The sequence below is a fragment of the Pantherophis guttatus genome, chromosome 3, assembly GCF_059756535.1.
Source record: "Pantherophis guttatus breed Tessera chromosome 3, ASM5975653v1, whole genome shotgun sequence".
Classification (NCBI taxonomy): domain Eukaryota; kingdom Metazoa; phylum Chordata; class Lepidosauria; order Squamata; family Colubridae; genus Pantherophis; species Pantherophis guttatus.
This window is the reverse complement of record NC_142065.1, coordinates 120563958-120583056: the sequence shown is the minus strand read 5'-3', so window position 1 is coordinate 120583056 and position 19099 is coordinate 120563958. Positions and strand designations below refer to the sequence as shown.

General features: G+C 40.9%; 1 protein-coding gene across 3 annotated transcripts in view; it reads right to left on the bottom strand.

Moving 5' to 3' along the window:
- The window catches only part of NRG2 (neuregulin 2), a 389806-nt gene extending 374712 nt beyond the window's left edge, over positions 1-15094 (bottom strand). For all 3 annotated transcript variants that reach the window (XM_034411677.3, XM_034411676.3, XM_034411678.3), the window contains exons 1-2: positions 14517-15094; positions 13414-14145 (exon numbers count right to left, since the gene is read on the bottom strand). In XM_034411677.3, coding sequence (XP_034267568.1) covers positions 13414-13861 — 448 coding nt within the window. In that variant the 5' untranslated portion in view covers positions 13862-14145; positions 14517-15094. The remainder of the gene's footprint in view (positions 1-13413; positions 14146-14516) is intronic.
- Between the last annotated feature and the right edge of the window lie 4005 nt (positions 15095-19099).

Below are 19099 nucleotides of genomic sequence, written 5' to 3'. Positions count from 1 at the left end.
CACAACATCAACCGAAGGCCCAGGCCCTGAGGGTCTGAGCAACCCAGGGAACAAGAAGAGCATTGGGGGCTGGAGCGTGCAATTGCTCAAAGATAGCGAGTGCACACTCCCACAACACGATATGGCCCCCTGCTCCCACCATATCTGCCCCTCCCACCCACAGTCCGGATGGAACAGCCCTCACCAGTATGGAATCTGGCCCCCTCCCTGACCCCCAACCCCACACCCCCAAAGCCAAAGCCCCTTGCCGGACCCGGACCCAACCCCGATGGGTTGCCCCCCAATCCCACCCTGGTCGTATCCACAACACCCTCCCTCCCACCCCTTAAAAACCTAGTTAAAAATTTATACAAAGAACCCCTTTTAAAAACCCCAATGCCTTCGTGCCACCTCTCGGGATCCCAGGACCCGTCCTTGAGGTATTTCTTGGCAAGGCCAATGGGCCACATCCAGGAATGGGGGGCATTCCTGAGGGCAACCAATTCCGCGCTCGTATAGGACCGTAAAAACGTCATCGGTCAGAAAGGCGGGTATGACAATGGAGAATGAGGTCACAGATGTAAGATGTAAGGCCAATAGTCCAGTCCAGCAGTCAATCATCCATTCCCGATGTTCTCTCACAACACCCAGGAGTGCCAGGAGATGACCACCATCTCCATCCTCTCACTACGGCGTGGTACTGTTAAGGCACTGAATGGACCACCCGAGGCCAAGTACCACAGCAGCGAGGTCTAGATCAGCAAACAAGGGCCTCCGCCACAACTGCCCTCTCACGGCAGGCGGATATCAGCCCCTCGGGGATTGGTATGTTGGCAATTTGATCTCTAGTTCCTCTGCCTCTTCGAAATCCTGCCTGTACTTCTGGTAGTTCTCAGTCCACATACTAGCTTGTAGGATTTTGAGCATAATTTTGCTAGCATGTAAAATGAGTGCAATGGTGCGGTAGTTTGAACATTCTTTGGCATTGCCCTTCTTTGGAATTGAAATGTAAACTGATCTTTTCCAATCCTGTGGCCACTGTTGAGTTTTCCAAATTTGCTGGCATATTGAGTGTAACACTTTTACTGCATCGTCTTTTAAGATTTTGAATAGCTCAACTGGAATACTGTCACCTCCACTAGCTTTGTTGTTGCTCAGATTTCCTAAGGCACATTTGACTTCACATTCTAGGATGTCTAGCTCAAGGTCAATGGCCACCCCAGGGACATTAAGCTCGTTCTTGTATAGTTCTTCTGTGTAATTTTGCCACCTCTTCTAAATCTATTCTGCCTCTGTTAGGTCCCTGCCATTTTAGTCCTTTATCATGCCCATCTTTGCATGAAATGTTCCCTTCATATCTCCAATTTTCTTGAAGAGGTCTCTGGTCCTCCCAATTCTATTGTTTTCTTCTATTTCTTTGCACTGTTCATTTAAGAAGGCATTCTTATCTCTTCTAGCTATTCTCTGGAATTCTGCATTCAATTGGATGTATCTTTCTCTTCCTCCTTGCTTTTTGCGTCCCTTCTTTCTTCAGCTATTTGTAAAGCTTCCTCAGACAACCATTTTGCTTTCTTGCCTTTCTTTTTCTTTGGGATGGTTTTAGTTGCTACCTCTTGTACAATGCTGTGAACATTGTCCATAGTTCTTCAGGCACTCTGTCTATCAGAGCTAATTCCTTAAATCTATTTGTCACCTCTACTGTATATTCATCATTGATATGAATATCAATGGCCTAGTGCTTTTCCCTACTTTCTTCAATTTAAGTCTAAAGTTTGCAACGAGAAACTCGTGATCTGAGCCACAGTCAGCTCTTGGTTTTGTTTTTAATGACTGTACAGAGCTTCTCCATCTTTGGCTGCAGAGCACATAGTCAATCTGGTTTCTGTGTTGACCATCTGGTGATGTCCATGTGTAGAGTTGTCTCTTGGGTTGTTGGAAAAGAGTGTTTGCTATGACCATCGTATTCTCTTGACAAAATTCTACCGGCCTGTGCCCTGCTTCATTTTGTACTCCAAGGCCAAACTTGCCTGTTATTCTGGTTATCTTTTAGCTTCCTACTTTAGCATTCCAATCCCCATGATGATAAGGACATCATTTTTGGGGTTAATTCTAGAAGGTGTTGTAGGGCTTCATAGAACCAGTCAACTTCAGACTCTTCAGCACTAGTGGTTGGGGCATAGGCTTGGACTACTGTGATGTTGAATGGTTTTCCTTGGATTCGAACTGAGATCATTCTATCATTTTGGGGATTGTATCCCAGTACTGCTTTTCCTACTCTTGTATTGACTATGAAGGCTACTCCATTTCTTCTGAGGGATTCTTGCCCACAGTAGTATTACCTGATGGTCATCTGAATTAAATTCACCCATTCCTGTCCATTTTAGTTCACTGATTCCAAGACATCGATGTTCAGTCTTGTCATCTCTTATTTGACCACGTCCATCTTGCCTTGATTCATGGATCTTACATTCCATTCACATCCAGCTTGCCTTGATTTATGGATCGTACATTGCCTTTGGCTACTAATTGCTATTTATATGATATCATAAAAGGCTACATTAACTATCCAAACAATTGCTAGTCTATTGGGTGGAAGAAACACAAAAAGAAGAGAAAGCAGAGAAAAGGAGAAAAAATTACAAGCTGTATAAGGTAGGATAGGCAAAAGGGGGAAAAAAACACCCAATCCTGGACTGCACCCATTAAATCAGTAAAACAGCCAAAAATTGAGGAATTCCTTCTGCCCAGAAGTATTGTAGGTAAAACCATTCCTAATTCTATTCGAACCTCAACAGATTTGGGGGCGCTTGAGTGGGATTTCAAACAAATAGAAAAAGACAAGCTAGCTGAGCATTTTAATTCTCTCCCAACCCTTCCATCCACCCTTCTCTCTAACTCATTTCCATAAACAACAAGACAACATAGAGCCAGGACTGGAAAAATATGTTTTTAAAGGGTGGCTCAACCAAACTTATGGCTAAACCTTCTTTACAGCACAATTATGCCCATTTTTGAGCAGTTAGCCTTATTAGTAAAAATCTAGACTCACTGAAGAGCAGCTTTGAAGCTTTTGTTCATAAGCATACTGAAAGAAACTCTGCTTTTATTGAAGCTCATGAGAAAGATCTGGATAAACAACATTCAGAATCAAACCACATTATAGGCAGCGAATAAATTTTAAGAGTCCTAAACAACCTCAGATTAATAAACTGTTGAAGCAGATAACAGTGTCCAAGCCAAAATCTCCATCACAATAGAGACAAATAACTGCTACTTCTGCCTGTCATACAACTCTGAAGCACATTCATTCCCTGCAGCCAAATCCAATTGTGTTACATATATTAATGAACAGCCTAAATTTCAGTTGCTGGATCACAAGAAAAACAATCTTAATTTATCTGTGACAGTTTCAATAATGTGAGCCCCAGATAATGAATCTCTGTGCAGCTGAGAGTCTGCAACCTTACTCTGGAAGTCAGTGGATTTTACTGACCTCCAAACAAGCTACCATATTTCATATACTTTTTAAAATGATGTTGTATCTTGCTGATTTTCAAATTTTCCGTATTTGAGTCTTCCAACTTAACATCATGGGTAAGATATTGCCTGCTATTGATAATCCTTCTCCCATCTATGCCTTGGGCAAAGGATGATTCTGGGGATCAATCTGATAAGAGATAAGAGTTCAAGGATGTTGTAGCAAAAGCCAGCCTAGCAGCAGTTTTGGCATTTTGCCTAAGAACAAACAAAATGATACCCTACAAAGACTCAACAGGCCAATGCAGTCCTTAATGCAAACTATGCTACTGCTGAACCTATTATTAATCTTAGCAATTAATGCAACTGGTCTTTCAACTGATGCCATTAGTTCTCAACCACTTCCGTAGCTGAGAAGTCTTCAGGCATAGATAAATGTCCTCAAATCCTTCAAGCGCCCTTTCAAAGGAAGTTGATTCCCACCCTTATTTATTTATTTATTTATTAAATTTGTATACCGCCCTACTCCCGAAGGACTCAGGGCGGTGAACAGCCATAAAATAAAACATATAGATACAAAATTTAAAATAGAGATAAAACAAATTAAATAAATTTGGCTGAACCATTTTAAAACTCCAATAATTTAAAACCAAATTTAAAATTCCCATTTAAAAGAGGAAAATTTAGGTCAGGCCAGCTTGATGAAATAGGAACGTCTTAAGCGCGCGACGGAAGGTACGCAGATCCGGGATCCTCCGTATCTCCGGGGGGAGCTCGTTCCAAATAGTATCAATGCTTCTGTTTTGCCTCTCCCTTCCAGTTCAAATAATTCTGATGATGTAATAATAATTCATCCATCTATCCATTCAATTTATAAGGTCTCCCATCTCAAATATATGACTCTGCACACTAACAGAAAATAAATACAAGATTCAAACAATATATTTTCTTTTCCGAAAGGATACTTCTCAGACTTAAAGTTTCAAGCCTTTCAGTATGTGATTCTGTTTCCTTTCAGGCTCTTGCCCTCTCCAGGATCAATTGATTGCTAACTGAACAAGCTACGGTAACTGGTTGCATCTTTAGTGAGGCAGATGGGGAGAGATAGCCCTCACTGGTTATCAGGATTATACATTCCCTTCCTTGCTCTGTTGCTTTGCACCACTGCATCCATTTCTCTCTCTCTTCTTGTGTGCATGGAACAGATCAGAGGGGTTAACCAAATACTTAGATTCTTCCTTTGTCAAACCTTTATCTAAATTTGACAATAGATTTATTCCAGGAACTTAAGTAGTTGGCCAGATTGATACTAATGAATTCTTACTCTCACTGTTCCAAGTGAAAGGGGAGATGGAAGCAAAAGAAGTCTAGCCTTTGGAATTTCTACAGGTAATTTTGGCTGAACATTATCCCTCTTCTCTTTTGCTCATGGAGGGATAGCAGTTTTATTACAATTCTACCAGTTTAAAATGTTTTTGATCAATATCTACCTATTTAGTCCTCTCCACTCTCATAAGCAGATCAACTATGTTTGGTACCAAGTTGCAAAATGATATTGAGAAATGTATGAATCTTTATTCTCAAGCTCATACTTCAGTTGGGAGTGATTTTAATGCAGAAAAGATTCAGATGATCGAACTCTGTATGCCCCTTTCCAAGATTATCCTAAGGAGACCAATGAGGGCTATCTCTCCCCACCTGCCTTACTAAAGATGCATCCAGTAATTTTGCTTGATTAAATTAGCCAACCAATTTTATTTGTACATCTTGAATAATAATATTTCTGTGTAACCAATCTGCAGAATTTACCTACAGTATTGGTCAGAATTCCAAATGTCAATTTTTCACCATTGCTTTCTTTCTTACAATTTACTTCAAAATAGGGTAGATAAAAATCAATGATTTAAAAAAAAAAAAATCAAAAAAATCAGATTTTTTTTAATTTAAATCGGATTTTTTTGATTTAAATTGGATTTTTTTGATTTTTATCAAATTTATTTTAATAAAAAACTTTTGGGGTAAAAATCTATTGCAAGATAGTTTTCTATTTAAGATACATAAATAATTTAGTTTATTCAGCATGAAATGGAGCTTAGTTATGTAGCATGAGGCTGTATATTCTGCAACACTGGGACTATCGGTAAATCAACAGTGGGTCAAAGGAGTAGCAGAGATGACAGTTGCTCTTTAAAAATTATGATTTAAATCGAGTTGATTTAAATTAAGCCTTTTTACTAGTGATTTAAATCATGATTTAAATTGTGATTTAAATCAACTCGATTTAAATCAAATCCACCCTGCTTCAAAACATTAATAAAATGATAGCTAAACCATGGACAGATAGCAACCATCACTCATTAACCCTCAATATTGAAATAATATCTATTATTAAAATTCAGATTGCCCATTGTCGATACTGTAATAGTAAAATTAAAAGCAAGACCTTATAGCCACTAAAGTGTTTTATTTCACTAGATTATTGGGATTTCAAAAAGAAATGGTGATGTTGAACAACTTGATCATTACCCATTATACATCTCTTGTCCATATCCTATAAGAACAGATTTGCAAAACTAGACATACTGTCCATGTTAATATCAGGTTCAAAGACTGGTTTGATCAGGATAGGTGAATTGTGGGTATATTTTTTCAAGATTCTCTTTGGGACTTTTGCTTTATATATAAAAAAGACCAAGGGTGGGTTCTAACCAGCTTTACTATTGGTTCTCTTTGTGCGCGCGCTTCACACACGATCACCTCTTTGGTCGCGCACTTTGTGCACGATTGCCACGCGCAGGTTCGCTTCACTCACCTGCGCGCCAAACTTGTGTTTTGCGCAAGCGCATTGCAAATCTGCCCAGCTGAGGTGCGGCAATCCACTCTGCCGCACCTCTCAGCTGGGCGAAAAAAGAAGAAATATAAGGTCGGCATAACGCAGGGGTGGCGGGAAAGCCCAGCTCCCGAAGACAGAGAACCAGTTCTGTGACATAATAGCATCACTGCTACTGGCTCGGCCAAACCGGGCCAAACTGGGAGCAACCCACCACTGAAAAAGACCCTTCTTAAGCGCCCCTTGTCAAATTAATGAAGAAACAATATAAGATCCTTTTGCCATCTAAAGAAAATAATGTTTTATAGGCATTCTGGCAGCAACTAATTCTGGCAGCCTAAGATAAAACCCATTTTATCAATTGATATTCATTGTCCATGTAGACAGGCTTCTTACAGTACAATGTCTGTCTCCCATAAATAAGACATGATCTTTATGTTGGTATTACTTTTATTTGGTGTATATATATTTTGTATGTATTATGATAGTTTGTTTCATAAAACACATAGTTCTAACACCAATCACGAGTGAGATTGTCATGAAAACTTAATATACTGTTTTTATTTATTTACCAAATTTATACACTGCCCATTTCACTATTAAGTGACTCTGGGGATTTACAAACAGAAAACATAAAATCTATACAAAAATAGATAAGTTAAAAAACAAAGCTAAGAATTAAAAAGGTGGAGGGAGTTCTCTTAAGCCACTAACCACTCCTAGGTTTTCATGCCATTATTGGATTCACGCTAATTGATAGTCTTAACACTCTTCTGGAAGGCCAGAATAGTGAGAGCCAACTTCTCTTGATAATCTATACTCCTGGTGACGAATCTATGGACGCGTGCCAGAGCTGGCACGCAATATGCCATAGGGCGGGTGTCAGCAGGATCTTTTGTCCCTCCACTGCGGCTCCCTATTGGGTGATTCCACCACTGGCTGGCCCCAGAGCTGGCACGCAGTATGCCATAGGGCGGGTGCTGCAGGATCTTTTGTCCCTCCACTGCGGCTCCCTGTTGGGTGATTCCACCACTGGCTGGCCCCGCCCCTTGCCCTCCCCTCCCAGTCACCTCAAAGGAGTTTTTGAGGGTTGAATGCTGAGAGGCACAGATTTCTTTCGCCTTCTGCATTCCCACCCCATGCTGAAGCGAACCAAATGGGCCAGGGTCTCCCTCCCCACTAAGTGGCCCTGAGTCTGCTTGCAAACTCCGCTGAGTGTGGCTCCAAACGTTCAGTGAGCACGTCTCTCACGCAAGCGCATCCCTCCCGGCCAGCACCATTGCTGGGACGGGGAAGGTGTGCGCCCTGCTTGTCCGCTCTTGCTGACCAGAGGTGGGGCTCTAAGCCGCCACCTCCCAGCCAGAGCACCACATATGTTTGCTTGCTGGTCACCTCCAAGGAGGGAGCTGTGCTCAGGCCACCTGGGCCCCCGCTGCTGGGGGAGACAGGGAGAGGGAAGGGGGGTGTCTCCCCGACAGGATCCAAGATGAAGTTTCCTTATTTTGCATGGATCCCCAATGCTTTGCCTGCCAGCCTCCACTCCCCCTCCACAGCCCAATAGGTAGGTAGGTAGGTAAGTAGGTAGGTAGAGGGAGGGAGGGAGGGATGGGTGGATACAGAGACAAAGACAGAGAAAGAAAGAGACAGAGAAAAATATAGAGAGAAAGGGAGAAAGGGAGGGAAAGAGAGAGAGAAAGAGAGGGAGGGAGGGAAAGAGACATAGAGATAGAAAGAGAGATAGAGAGAGGGAGGGAAAGAGAGAAAGGGAAAGAGAGGGGGGAAGAGAGAAAGGGAAAGAGAAATATTACAATTGTTTTTCTTTTTTATTGTTGCTAAACATAATATTTCAAAAGCAGGAAAAAAATGAAGAGGCATTAAAGTGCATTTATCATGTTTTTCTCAGAACAATTAGCTGAACTATGCCTTATCATTATTTTAGGTTAAGTAGTAAAACCTCATTATTCAGGCTAAATTGCCGTGTTGGCACTTTGTGATATATAAGTGGGATTTGGGTTGCAGTTTGGGCACTCAGTCTCTAAAAGGTTCGCCATCCCTGATCTATATCTTGAATTGGGCCTAAAAGCAAACCAGCACTCAATTCAGCTCACAGAGCAGAAGTGTTATATCTACAACCCTAAACACTTCAGGCCACTGCATTCTGCACCAGCTGCAATTCCCAGATACTTTTCTACTGAGAAATTTTTAATTCAAAGAAAGTAAAATACAAAACACCAAAATATTTTTTTAAATGACAAAAGAATGAAAAACAACAAAGACTTTTTCTTAAAAAGAAAAAGTGTCTTAAAAAGAGGGGGGGGAAAGATTAACCCATATACACATAATATCCTCCTAGTTGAAAGCTGATTAAATTAATACAACAGTGTTAATTTCTCACCCCTTATGAAACAGACCAAAAGAATCTTTAGCTGCTACACTACTAAATCTGTTTACAAATTGTTAGCCTGTCATGTACATACTATATTAATAACAAAATAGTTAACAGGAAAAACAACAACAATATATATTATATAAAAGTATAAAAATAATAAGAATTATTAACAGTAATAAAAGGCAAGTTTAAAATTCCAAAACCCTCTGTTAACAAACTGCTATTGTAATCAACTCGTAGAAAATTTACCAAAGCTTCAATCCCAAATCATCCCAAATATTTAGTCCCAGATCAAATATCCACATTTGTTTCTTAATACCATCGCTTATCAACTATTGATTGATGGAATACAATAAGTCCAATGTCCAAAGCCAATCTATCTTCCCCCCAAAAATGAGATAAGATCATTCCCCAATTAAATATAAGTCAATTTCCCACTCTCCTTCAAGCCCCTTAAAAAAGATACATTTCCCACTTCTTCACCCGAAGAGTTTTCTGCTATTATATAAAAGCACAGGGTTGAGCTTCAGGAAGGTATATGAAGTCAACTCTGTTATTTTTGATTCTATATTTCTTCCTGGCCAATTTACTGCTGAGACAACACATTCCTTCTTAATGTTTTCCACAGTCTGTTTTGTTTCTGAGTCTATATTTCTTTCCAACGAGTCTACTGCTTTGAAAACAAGTTCTTTTTGTGGGTTTAAAGTATTCAGGGTAAGTTTCTTCAGAGTGTTTTTCATGGTCTTTGTGAGTTCATCAAACCTTTTAGAAAAAAATTCAGCTAAAGATTGCATGTTGCTAAACAATCTCTGTCCCCCCCCCCACTCCCAAATGTCAGCCTCTTCCTCATCTCTGTATTCCAATATGCTGTTGCTCAATGCAGTAGATCAGTAAAGCAGGGAATAAGTAAAAAAACAACAACCCCAAAGAAGATATTTTCTGATTATTTTGATCCAAAAACTTTTTGCAGGTTAATAAAATAGATCTCATGCAGTGAATATTTAATGATATGTTGTTCAAATATGAACACTTTTGCCATCCAGAGGCACATGCCGTGTTTCCATACAGAAAAGCAGAAGTTGACAAGATCAGTCAAATAACTCAAAGAAAGAAAGAAAGCAAACAAACAAACAAAAAACAGATTGAAATAAGTCAGCATTCATCCAGTCAATGAAAAATAAAGAACAAAAGCAAAAGTTCAAAAAGGGAAGTTAAAAGTCCCAGGCATACTTACGAAAACATTATGTTGGTAGAAAGAGATGTAAAAAACATTACTGACTTTCCAGCTGCTCCCACAAGGAGCTGCAATTTTCAAGATTCCCACATCCTGGGTGGGTCCACAGCCATCCAAAAGTCATCCTGAGTCATTCGTAAGTACCACATTCAAATCCAAAGGGCAAGTCTGCCAAAGTACTAGTTCTGGCAGCAAACACAGCAGATTGTAAGTCAGAGAAAGAAAGTCTCTTACTCTTTAGCAACCATCTAGGGGAGGAATCAGTTTCCAGATACTTTTCAAGGGTAGCCCCATGTAAAGAACATTGAAGTAAACCATAAGGCAGATGACCTGGGCATGAGTAACTGAAAAGTCTTCCTAATCCAGAAAAGGAGGCAACTGGTGCACAACATGGAATTGAGCCCTCTTAGCCATGACTGCCACCTGCTCCTTGTATAGGAGTCACAAGTTCAGGAGGACCTCCAGATTTCATACTGGGTCTATCTGGGGCAGTGCAACCCCATCCAAGATCAAAGATGGAAGAACCCAAGATACAGAAGACCCCACCTCCACCTGCCACCATTCTGAGTTACTAGGGTTTAGTTGAAGCCTGTTGTTCCCCATCCAGAACCCCACAGCCTGCAAGCACTGCAAAAGAATATCTACTACATTGCTTAATTCACCTGGGATAGAGATGTACAACTGGGTATCATCCACATAATGATGATATTACATCCGATGGTGACAGATGATCTCACCCAGTGGCTTCATATAGATGTTAAAGAAGAATAGAGAGAGTACTGAGCCCTGCAGTACCCCACAAAACTGGGGCAGCTCCCGATCAACTCTGATTGGGACACACTTCAGATCTTAAAGGGAGAGTTAAATTCATCAAATATTGATGTACTGTTTTGATGCAATTGTATCAAAAGAAAGTAATATCCTAAATAACATGCATGCATAAGGGTTTCTTAATAGACTTAAGGGTTAAGAGTGAATTAAAGAGCTGAATATCCCAAGATTACCTCACCAGTTAACTGAGAGCTGGTTCAAACAGGGGCAACTACAAAGGTAAATGCAGGAATTAATAAGATGACTTGAAACAAAGGATAGCAAGTCCTGTGAAATAAGTAGCTGTCAGAATTCCAAACAGTGAAAAAGAGTCATTCTATGACAGGTGACATTTCAGTGAGGAGTCTCTGAAGAAAGACCTCTTGGCACAGTTATGAGAAAGGAAGGGCTTGTTCATAAAATTGCACAAATGCCCAGATCTTTGGGATGAAAAGAATACAATGATGGCTTGATAAGAGAAAGAACTGAGTTATAAAAGGGATAGATTTGTCAAAGGTGGAAAGGGATGCATTAGGTACAGGGGTACAGCAGAAAAATTGCTTCCTTTTCTCCTTTACCCTGCAGAATCATATGGCTGGCAGCAGTGTTTTCTTTCCCCGCTCTTCTCCTCTTCCCCCCCCCCACATTCCTTTGGCCATAGTCATCAAAGGTCTATTGGCAATCAAACCACTAAAGTTTTTCTAAGTTTGCTTTGCACATGTTTGTGAAAACTAAATTGAAGAATAATTAGTTGAAAGCACCATTTTGCATTCTCTCTCTACTGGTAGTTTAGAGAATTCATATACAAAGCACTATGGCTTCCTCAGATTAGAAGGAATGTACAAACAAACAAGGAGTTCAATGTGTAGGCTGCAGCGTACATTAGTAACAAGAGCTTATTTCCAACTAAACATGCTTAACTTTATAGTCTTAAAGTGCATAAATTGTTTATGAAATCTTTAGCATTACTGCCAAATGAGAACATATCAGAGAAACTAAATACGTTTACTTTAATGAGCATCCGTATCACCTGCTTTGAAAATCTTGTTTTAAACAGTATAAAGCAGTATAGAGAGACTGTTTATCCATCCTAGAGCATTGTGTTTTCTGAATTCATTCAATGAAGATAAAAGATAATCTGCATTTTAAAACAAAAACCATTAGAACTGTTTTTCCTGAATACAGGAGAAGTCAACATTCATGAAAAATAAATCAAGACAAGTTAATTGATAAACAGGAGATTATGAAATGTATAGAGATCATTCATTTGAATGTTTTTTTTCCAAAAAGCCACTCACAATGTATGGATTTTCTGCTTCTATAATATATCTTTCTGTTAGTCATAGTACAGAGTTCATGAGCTAAAAAGGCAGGTCTAGAAAGTCTATGGCACCAAAAGGTCTCTCTTTTAATCATCTTAACTGGAAGAAGAAAAAATAAAAAACAGGAAGAGAATATGCTTGAAAATAATCAAATGCCAGAGGCCGTGTATGTGAAAAATACAACATATAGTACTGGCACATGACACTAGGTATCCAAAACAAACCTAAAAAACCAGACAATCCAATTTTAAAATGTCTTCTACAATCTTACTGGGACAAGTAAACTGGGAACAAATGATAAAGCATTAGATTTCTCAGTGTTTCTATTGCTGTCCTAAAGCAGCTATGTCTCCAAATGTGACCAAAGCAATGGCACTGATAAGCAACAACCTTTTCCCATTATGCCATTTTCCAGATTGAAATCAGTCATCCAAGTAAAAGCTACCCTCAGTGCCTCCCACCTTTTTCAGAACAAATAGGTGCATGCGATACATGTGATTCAACTGAACAAAAGACATTCAAAAAAGCAATTAAAATCCATTCCTAGGTGGTGCTCCAGTGAAATCTAGAAAGTCTGGACACACTAAGCCATTATGTTTTCTGAGTCTGGATGCATTGTAACTTTTTTGTCTTGGCTCTTAACTCCATTGCTTTTTCAAATTCCATGAAAACTAATAGGTCTGCAGCAACAGTGAAACTTTATACCTTTATTTCCCATGCACTAGTTCAGCAAACTCAGGACACACTGCCCTGGAACTAGGAACTTGCTGTTTAATAGCCTGATCCAACATCAGTCACAACACCATCACGTAAATGTCAATGAAATCTAGAAAAGGTATTCAGAAGTCTAGGATTTCTAGAACTTTCAGAACAACAGGTGAATGTTTGAACAGGTTAGCAAGCAGCATCTTGTTTAATGATAGGTATTATATTTTTAAAATATGTCATCCGTCTCCAATTGTGAATCTCTTGGCCATGAACCTTACTCCATTACTTCCCTCAAACAGCAATTATTAGGGACAGAAAAGACACAAGTGAGGCAGATAAATTTAAAGCTGACACTGCTGTCAGAGTTCAGTAGGCAGAGAGACATAATTCCAATAGAAAATTTCCCCGTAAGAGGCGATGACTTCTTTCCATACTTTTCACCCCAAAGACAAAAAGAAAAGGAACCGGCATGAAGAGCGCCACAGAGAATCGCTCCCTTTCACAATGCAGCAATATGTACGGAGAAACGCGAGCGGACCTCGCGGCATTAAAGACGCAAGGGGGCTCGGCCCTAGAACCACAAGGCGGCCGGGGGACGGGGAGGGGAAATGGCGCGCCTTTGCTAACCGAGGCTGGCAGCCCACCGGCGAGGCAACTTACTCACCGCAGTCGACGCACAGGATCCGGCCCACGTCCTTCTTGAGGTTCCTGCCGCTGGTGTCCAGCGGGGCGAAGGAAGTCTTGAAGACCAGCGGCTGCTCGGTGGGCTCCAGGAAGAAGATGTAGCGGTGGTTACGCTTGACTTTGAAGCAGGGCGCCGGCATGGAGCCCACGCGGATGAGCTGCTCCCTCTGGAGCCCACCGCTGTTGAGGGGCCACAAGTCTAGGACCTTCACAAGAATGCCGGACGTCGGCGTTTCGTCCCTGCTCCAGTTGCCCGTTGCCGGTGTCGGAGAATCCGCTGCCGCTGGCAGCGCTTGCACTTTGCCCTCCAGCACCACGGCCGCCGAGTACGCCTGGTCCTGCACCGAGCGCAGACTAGGCGAGTAACAGGCGAGCGACACGCCAATCAGCAACAGAGAAAAGCCGGGCGCCGCCAGAGCGCTCCTCATGCCGAGACAGCCGCAGCCCAAGAGCCTCTCGCCCCTGGCCCTCGTCCTCCTCGTGCTGCCCAAGCCGCCGGCCCAGGATGGGGAATGCCGCAGGCCGGCTGTCCCGCTCCTCCACTTCCTGCTGTTGCCGCCGCCGCCGGCGGAGCTCTTCTAGTGGTCTCTGCTCCCGCCGCTGCTGCACCGAGCCTCCCGGTCCTCGCCTTCCGTCAGGAACGGCACTGAACAGCAGCACCAGTCCTGCCGCATCCAGCCGGGCCATTTGCAGGACGCCGACGCGGCTCCAGCTGCAAAACCGGAAGCGGCGTAAGCTCGGGCCCAGCCGCGGAGCTACGCAGGGGCTGCGGAACCCTTCCCTCCTCCCTCCCGAGGAAGACTCCGGTTCCGAATACCTAAGAGAAGGGCGGCCGGAGGGGGGCGGCTTATCTCTGGCCCACTCAGGGGAGGAGGAGGGCGGGAGGCTCCTTCATCCGCGCCCCGCGCCCTACCTCCTGCATCAGGTCAAGGAGACCGGCAGCTGACCCTCATCCTGCCTTTAGCAGCACCGCCGCCAGCAGCGCGCATCTCAGCTCGCCGAGCGTGCCTCCCTCCCTGCTGGAGAGGGCGCGGCCGAAGATGGTGCGAGTCTCCCGTGCGATTCCGCCCCGGTTTCACCTACCTCTAGTCCATGCTGTGGAGGACACCCTCGATTCGCCGGCCTGAAGGCGGCAGCCACCTGCTTCACGGAGGACGCGAGCCGCAAGCGCTGCAGTAAGGTGGGCGAGGCGGGCGAGCTCCAAGTCTCGGGGGGTCCCATTCAATTCGTAAGAAGGAACAGCGCGAGAATTCGACTGCCGGGCCTGCATCGGGGGACAGCCGAGTGTGGGCAAGGGTGCGGAAAGAAGACAGATCGCGCGCGCCTTACCCAAACACACGCACAGTACACCGGCGAGCCGAACTGCATTCCGGGGACGCCCCTCCCGGAAGACTCGGCTGCCCATCTGTTTGCAAACGCCGTAGTCCCTAGGAATTGGAAGGGAGCTTCCCTGGTCCCCAAGCTGAGGGCCTTGTCGTAGCAAACGCCGGCGCCTCTCGCCGAGCTGAACTGGCTGGGCGATTTGTTTTCTCGGCCAAGTTCACCGAGAGGGGAGGGCTTTGGGAAGGAGGGATCCCCCTCATTTGCATTAGTTGCTGCCCAGCAGAATTCCCAGCGGACGGGCGTCCACCCCTCACCGATTGACCACCGCGGAGAGAATTAAAAGGCTACTTTGGAGCGGAATCAGCCCAAGGGAGCCGAATTACGGAGGAACCCTATATATATTATTTCGCTAGCGAGCCCGGCCCAGAAATTTAATAAATATTCTTGCCAGAGATCCTGGTTTCTAAAAAAATCTTTAGTATTTGTGTCAGTCAGCTTTGCAAGTAAACTACGGAGGTCATTCAGAGGTTTACAATGGTCTGCTATAGTTGGATTAATCTAGATCTATTCTTGCTGAATGAAAACTCATTTAGTTTTTGTAGTTGAAAGAAGAGGAAAGAAAAATAGGTTTTTTTCAGTATTATATACACTTGTTAAAGATTACAAAGTTTCCCTTTGTATTTATCCTGAAAAATCTTAAATATCACAAGCCAGCCAATAAAAACATTTTCTGTTCTTTTCATCTAAAAATACATTAATATGTCATTTGACTGTAAACATTTTAGTGAAAAATTTCTTCAATTGTTTGCACTTTACAAACTTGTTTAAGGTAGTGCATAAGTTAGAAATCTAGTTCTTTGACCAAGAAAGAAAAAAGTTGTTTGCATTCATGGACATATTCAGAAGTTTAGGTTCATTCCATAGCGAATAAGCCTCTGAAGGTAAAATCTTGCCTGTATACAGTGTTGTCCACCACAGACATGCTAATATAAAGAAATGGAGGAACTTTTGGTATTCTTTCAGAAAATTTATTTCTGGAAAACTGATTGACCAATCCCAGTATGGCTATTTCAGCAGCAGGGTGATCTGGAAGAAAAAACAAAATAGTGTTCTAGGATTTTCCCAGAAGATTCCATTCTTATAACAGTATATTTATGCATTCCTATGCTTGGGTTAAACCTTTCCCCCACTTTCTTAGTAACCCAACAAAATTTGGTGATATTTTTGATATCTGTATTAAAATAAGTTAGGGAAGAAACAAAAGCAGTACTTTTTTACTACATTGAAGGAGATAGTGATCCTTTAAAAAAGCAATATGCAGAACAGTGAAAGAGACTTGATTGCAGAGAAGACTTAATTAACCCAACATCTGCTGGATGACAACCTTACAAAATGGAATTGGTTTTTCTGATAACTTTATCCTTCAGAGGTTGGAGGAAGGCATGAAAAGATCAGCTATTTTTCACTTTAAACCCACCTGTAGGAAAACTTAGGGTCTTTCTCCTTTGCTGAGTTAAAGTGCTGACCACTCATTCTTGAGTCGGCAGAAAATTATACTGAGATTTGCCAATCCCTATTCTGAGCCTCTTGCTCATTTTAAAAGTTGCAGCAGTGGTGAAAAATCTTAATATAAAAACCTGTCAGCAAGTACATTTTGGAGCAGCCAGAGCTTCTTTTGGGGGGAGGGGGCAGTGGCATGTAAAGCATATCAGAAATGTCTTAAGCATAGGGCATATGTCCCTCTTGCAGTAGCTTTCCATTCCCTTAAGATTCACTGCTGAGCAAAGGCTCTCCTGGCCATAGCCTTTATCTGCTGCTCAAGCAGGAGCCAAGGGTCCAAGACCTGCAGAGCAAATATAACATAGTATTAACATAATTATAACTACTATGGATCCATGTTTAAATTTTAAAAGTTTGGAAAAGATGAAAATGATGCTTTTTTTCTTGACTGCTCGCTCTACTTTCCTTCTCCTATAAAATATTTATGATTTTTCTATTCATTTATTTAATTGGAAAGAATTCATATTTTCTGTAAGATAGAGCGTAATATGATTAAGAACTAGATTATTGAAGGAAAATCTAGGAGATCTATGTATCTTGATGGTTACAACTTTCAAACTGTAAGTTCATTTTTTTCTTCTTAAGTGTGTAGTGTTTTACTTACAAACATAAGCAGTATTTGAAGAATAATGCATACATTCAAAGAACCTCTTGAAAGAACCTCTGTTGTGGTACAAAATTCTTAAATACAATAGGGTATTGAAATTCTTTAAAAAGTATGGGAAAGAAGACTTGGGATGTAAACTTGATGAGTCAGTTTGGAAGTTTTTAATTCCCATGAAATTTATCTTGGTTAGTCATCTAAAATTGATTGTACAATAATTTACAGATGGCAGTATTGTCCTTTAAAATAATGCATTTATCAAAACCTGTTTTTGGAGATGTTGTAATCAACCTAAGACATGCTATTATTTCTGATGGCAGTGTGTATTTCATTTTTGTTGAATGTTTATACAAATTACCCCAAAATTCTTGATAATTTCAGTTTTTTCCTCAAACACTGCTAAGAAATTCATTCAGTTCCCAAATCCCATCAGTTAGTAGGTACACACAGTCTACTGCCACACGCTCAGGATAATCTTCTTTTTCTCTTATTGATGTCACTTTTTCTGCTACTTTAGTTTGATTACTGTTTTTTTCACATCAAAGCCTCATGCAATGCTAAATCCAATTTTAGAATGTGTCATGTCCACAATAGTACAATCATTACCTCCTAAAAGAGACTATTCAACAATTAAAGAAAAAAAATCACTACTTCCAATATCCATTGTACTCATCCACAATTTTTTTTTTAAAAACTTGCTTTTCTTATATAATTAAAATCAATTTACTTAATAAAAAGCTTTCATGAAGTCCTTTGGAGAACTCAGATGCATGCTTGCTATTTTGTGATATTTTTATTTGTCTTTAGAAATAAGCTGTCGAACAAACTTTAGAACTTTTCTTAGGGATGAATCTGGTCATGTTTGTTTTCTGAGTACAAAGTAACATTTGTGTATTTGCATTTATTTATCAAGCAATATTTGTATATTCAGATATTCAGATATATGAAAAACACATTTTCCACCTGTTATAAAATTAGTATTTGTTAATGTTAAATTATCACTTCCAACTACCACTAGATGGTAGTGTATACAGTTTGTTTTATTTATAAATATATTTCCAATTTTCATAAAAAAGATCAAATTATAGAGTCATAGGATGGGAAAGGACCTTGGAGGGTGTATTCTGTTCTGTCTCACGCACAATGGATTGGTTACTTTTTAAATATTTTCCCTACCAATGCTTATTTTAGAATCTACACATCTTCAGCATCTACCTATCTTTTACATTTGAAATGGGGGCAGGATGAAATGACTTTTAATGACAACCCAGTATAGAAAATCTATTGGCTGAGAAGCTGAAGATGAGAAAGTTATATAAACCTTCTTATAATTGTGGAATAGCAACTATATTTATTATCATAATAGATATCCTGGTGGAACAAATAACAGCAAGCAGGTTGAGGCAGCACAGAAGTGTGAACAATTACTATAATACAATTGCGCAGAATTCTTTATTTCTTCTGAACACAACCACATGTTCAACAATATTGTAACTTTCTGTCAGTCCCAATTTGTCATAAAATTTAACTAATGTGCAAAATTTGTATAATTGTACAATGGGCTTCTTTTAGCAGAAGATTCTCAAGGCCCACTTGCCTACATTAGATTCTTTACTGCACACAAGAAAGAAGCCATAATCAAACAGATGAGATGCTACCTGCAGTCAAAACATTCATATAGGTCTCTGTTCCAAGTTTAAACTTTATGCTTTTTCCTCTTGCCTGTTAACCAATGCTTGTTGGTAAGTTAACCAACACATAGCAATTCATTTCATGGCCATGGGAGAAAGTATAGTTCTAGTCATTCCATGGAATCTATTTCTTGGTCTGCTCTACCTCAAAGAGCTAACAGGACATCTGGCATTTAGGAAAAGTACAAGGCCAGGGTTAAGTTCACAAAGTAACCTAAAGACCACCCACATTATCTATTTCAACCAGAAAAGATATGAGGCATAAAACAATTGACTGTCTTCTTCTCAACTGGCAGGATATGCTTTATCCTGTTCATGATATCTATCAGGCATATTTAAAACCTAGTACGCTATTCATTAATGCCATTAGATGTGGGTAAGGGGATATCACTTATTTCGTGATTGTTCTAATCAGCATTTTGAGATTTTTCATGGGATTAGTTCACATTTGGTTGTTTTATAGGCCTGGCCTTACTAGGATCACACAG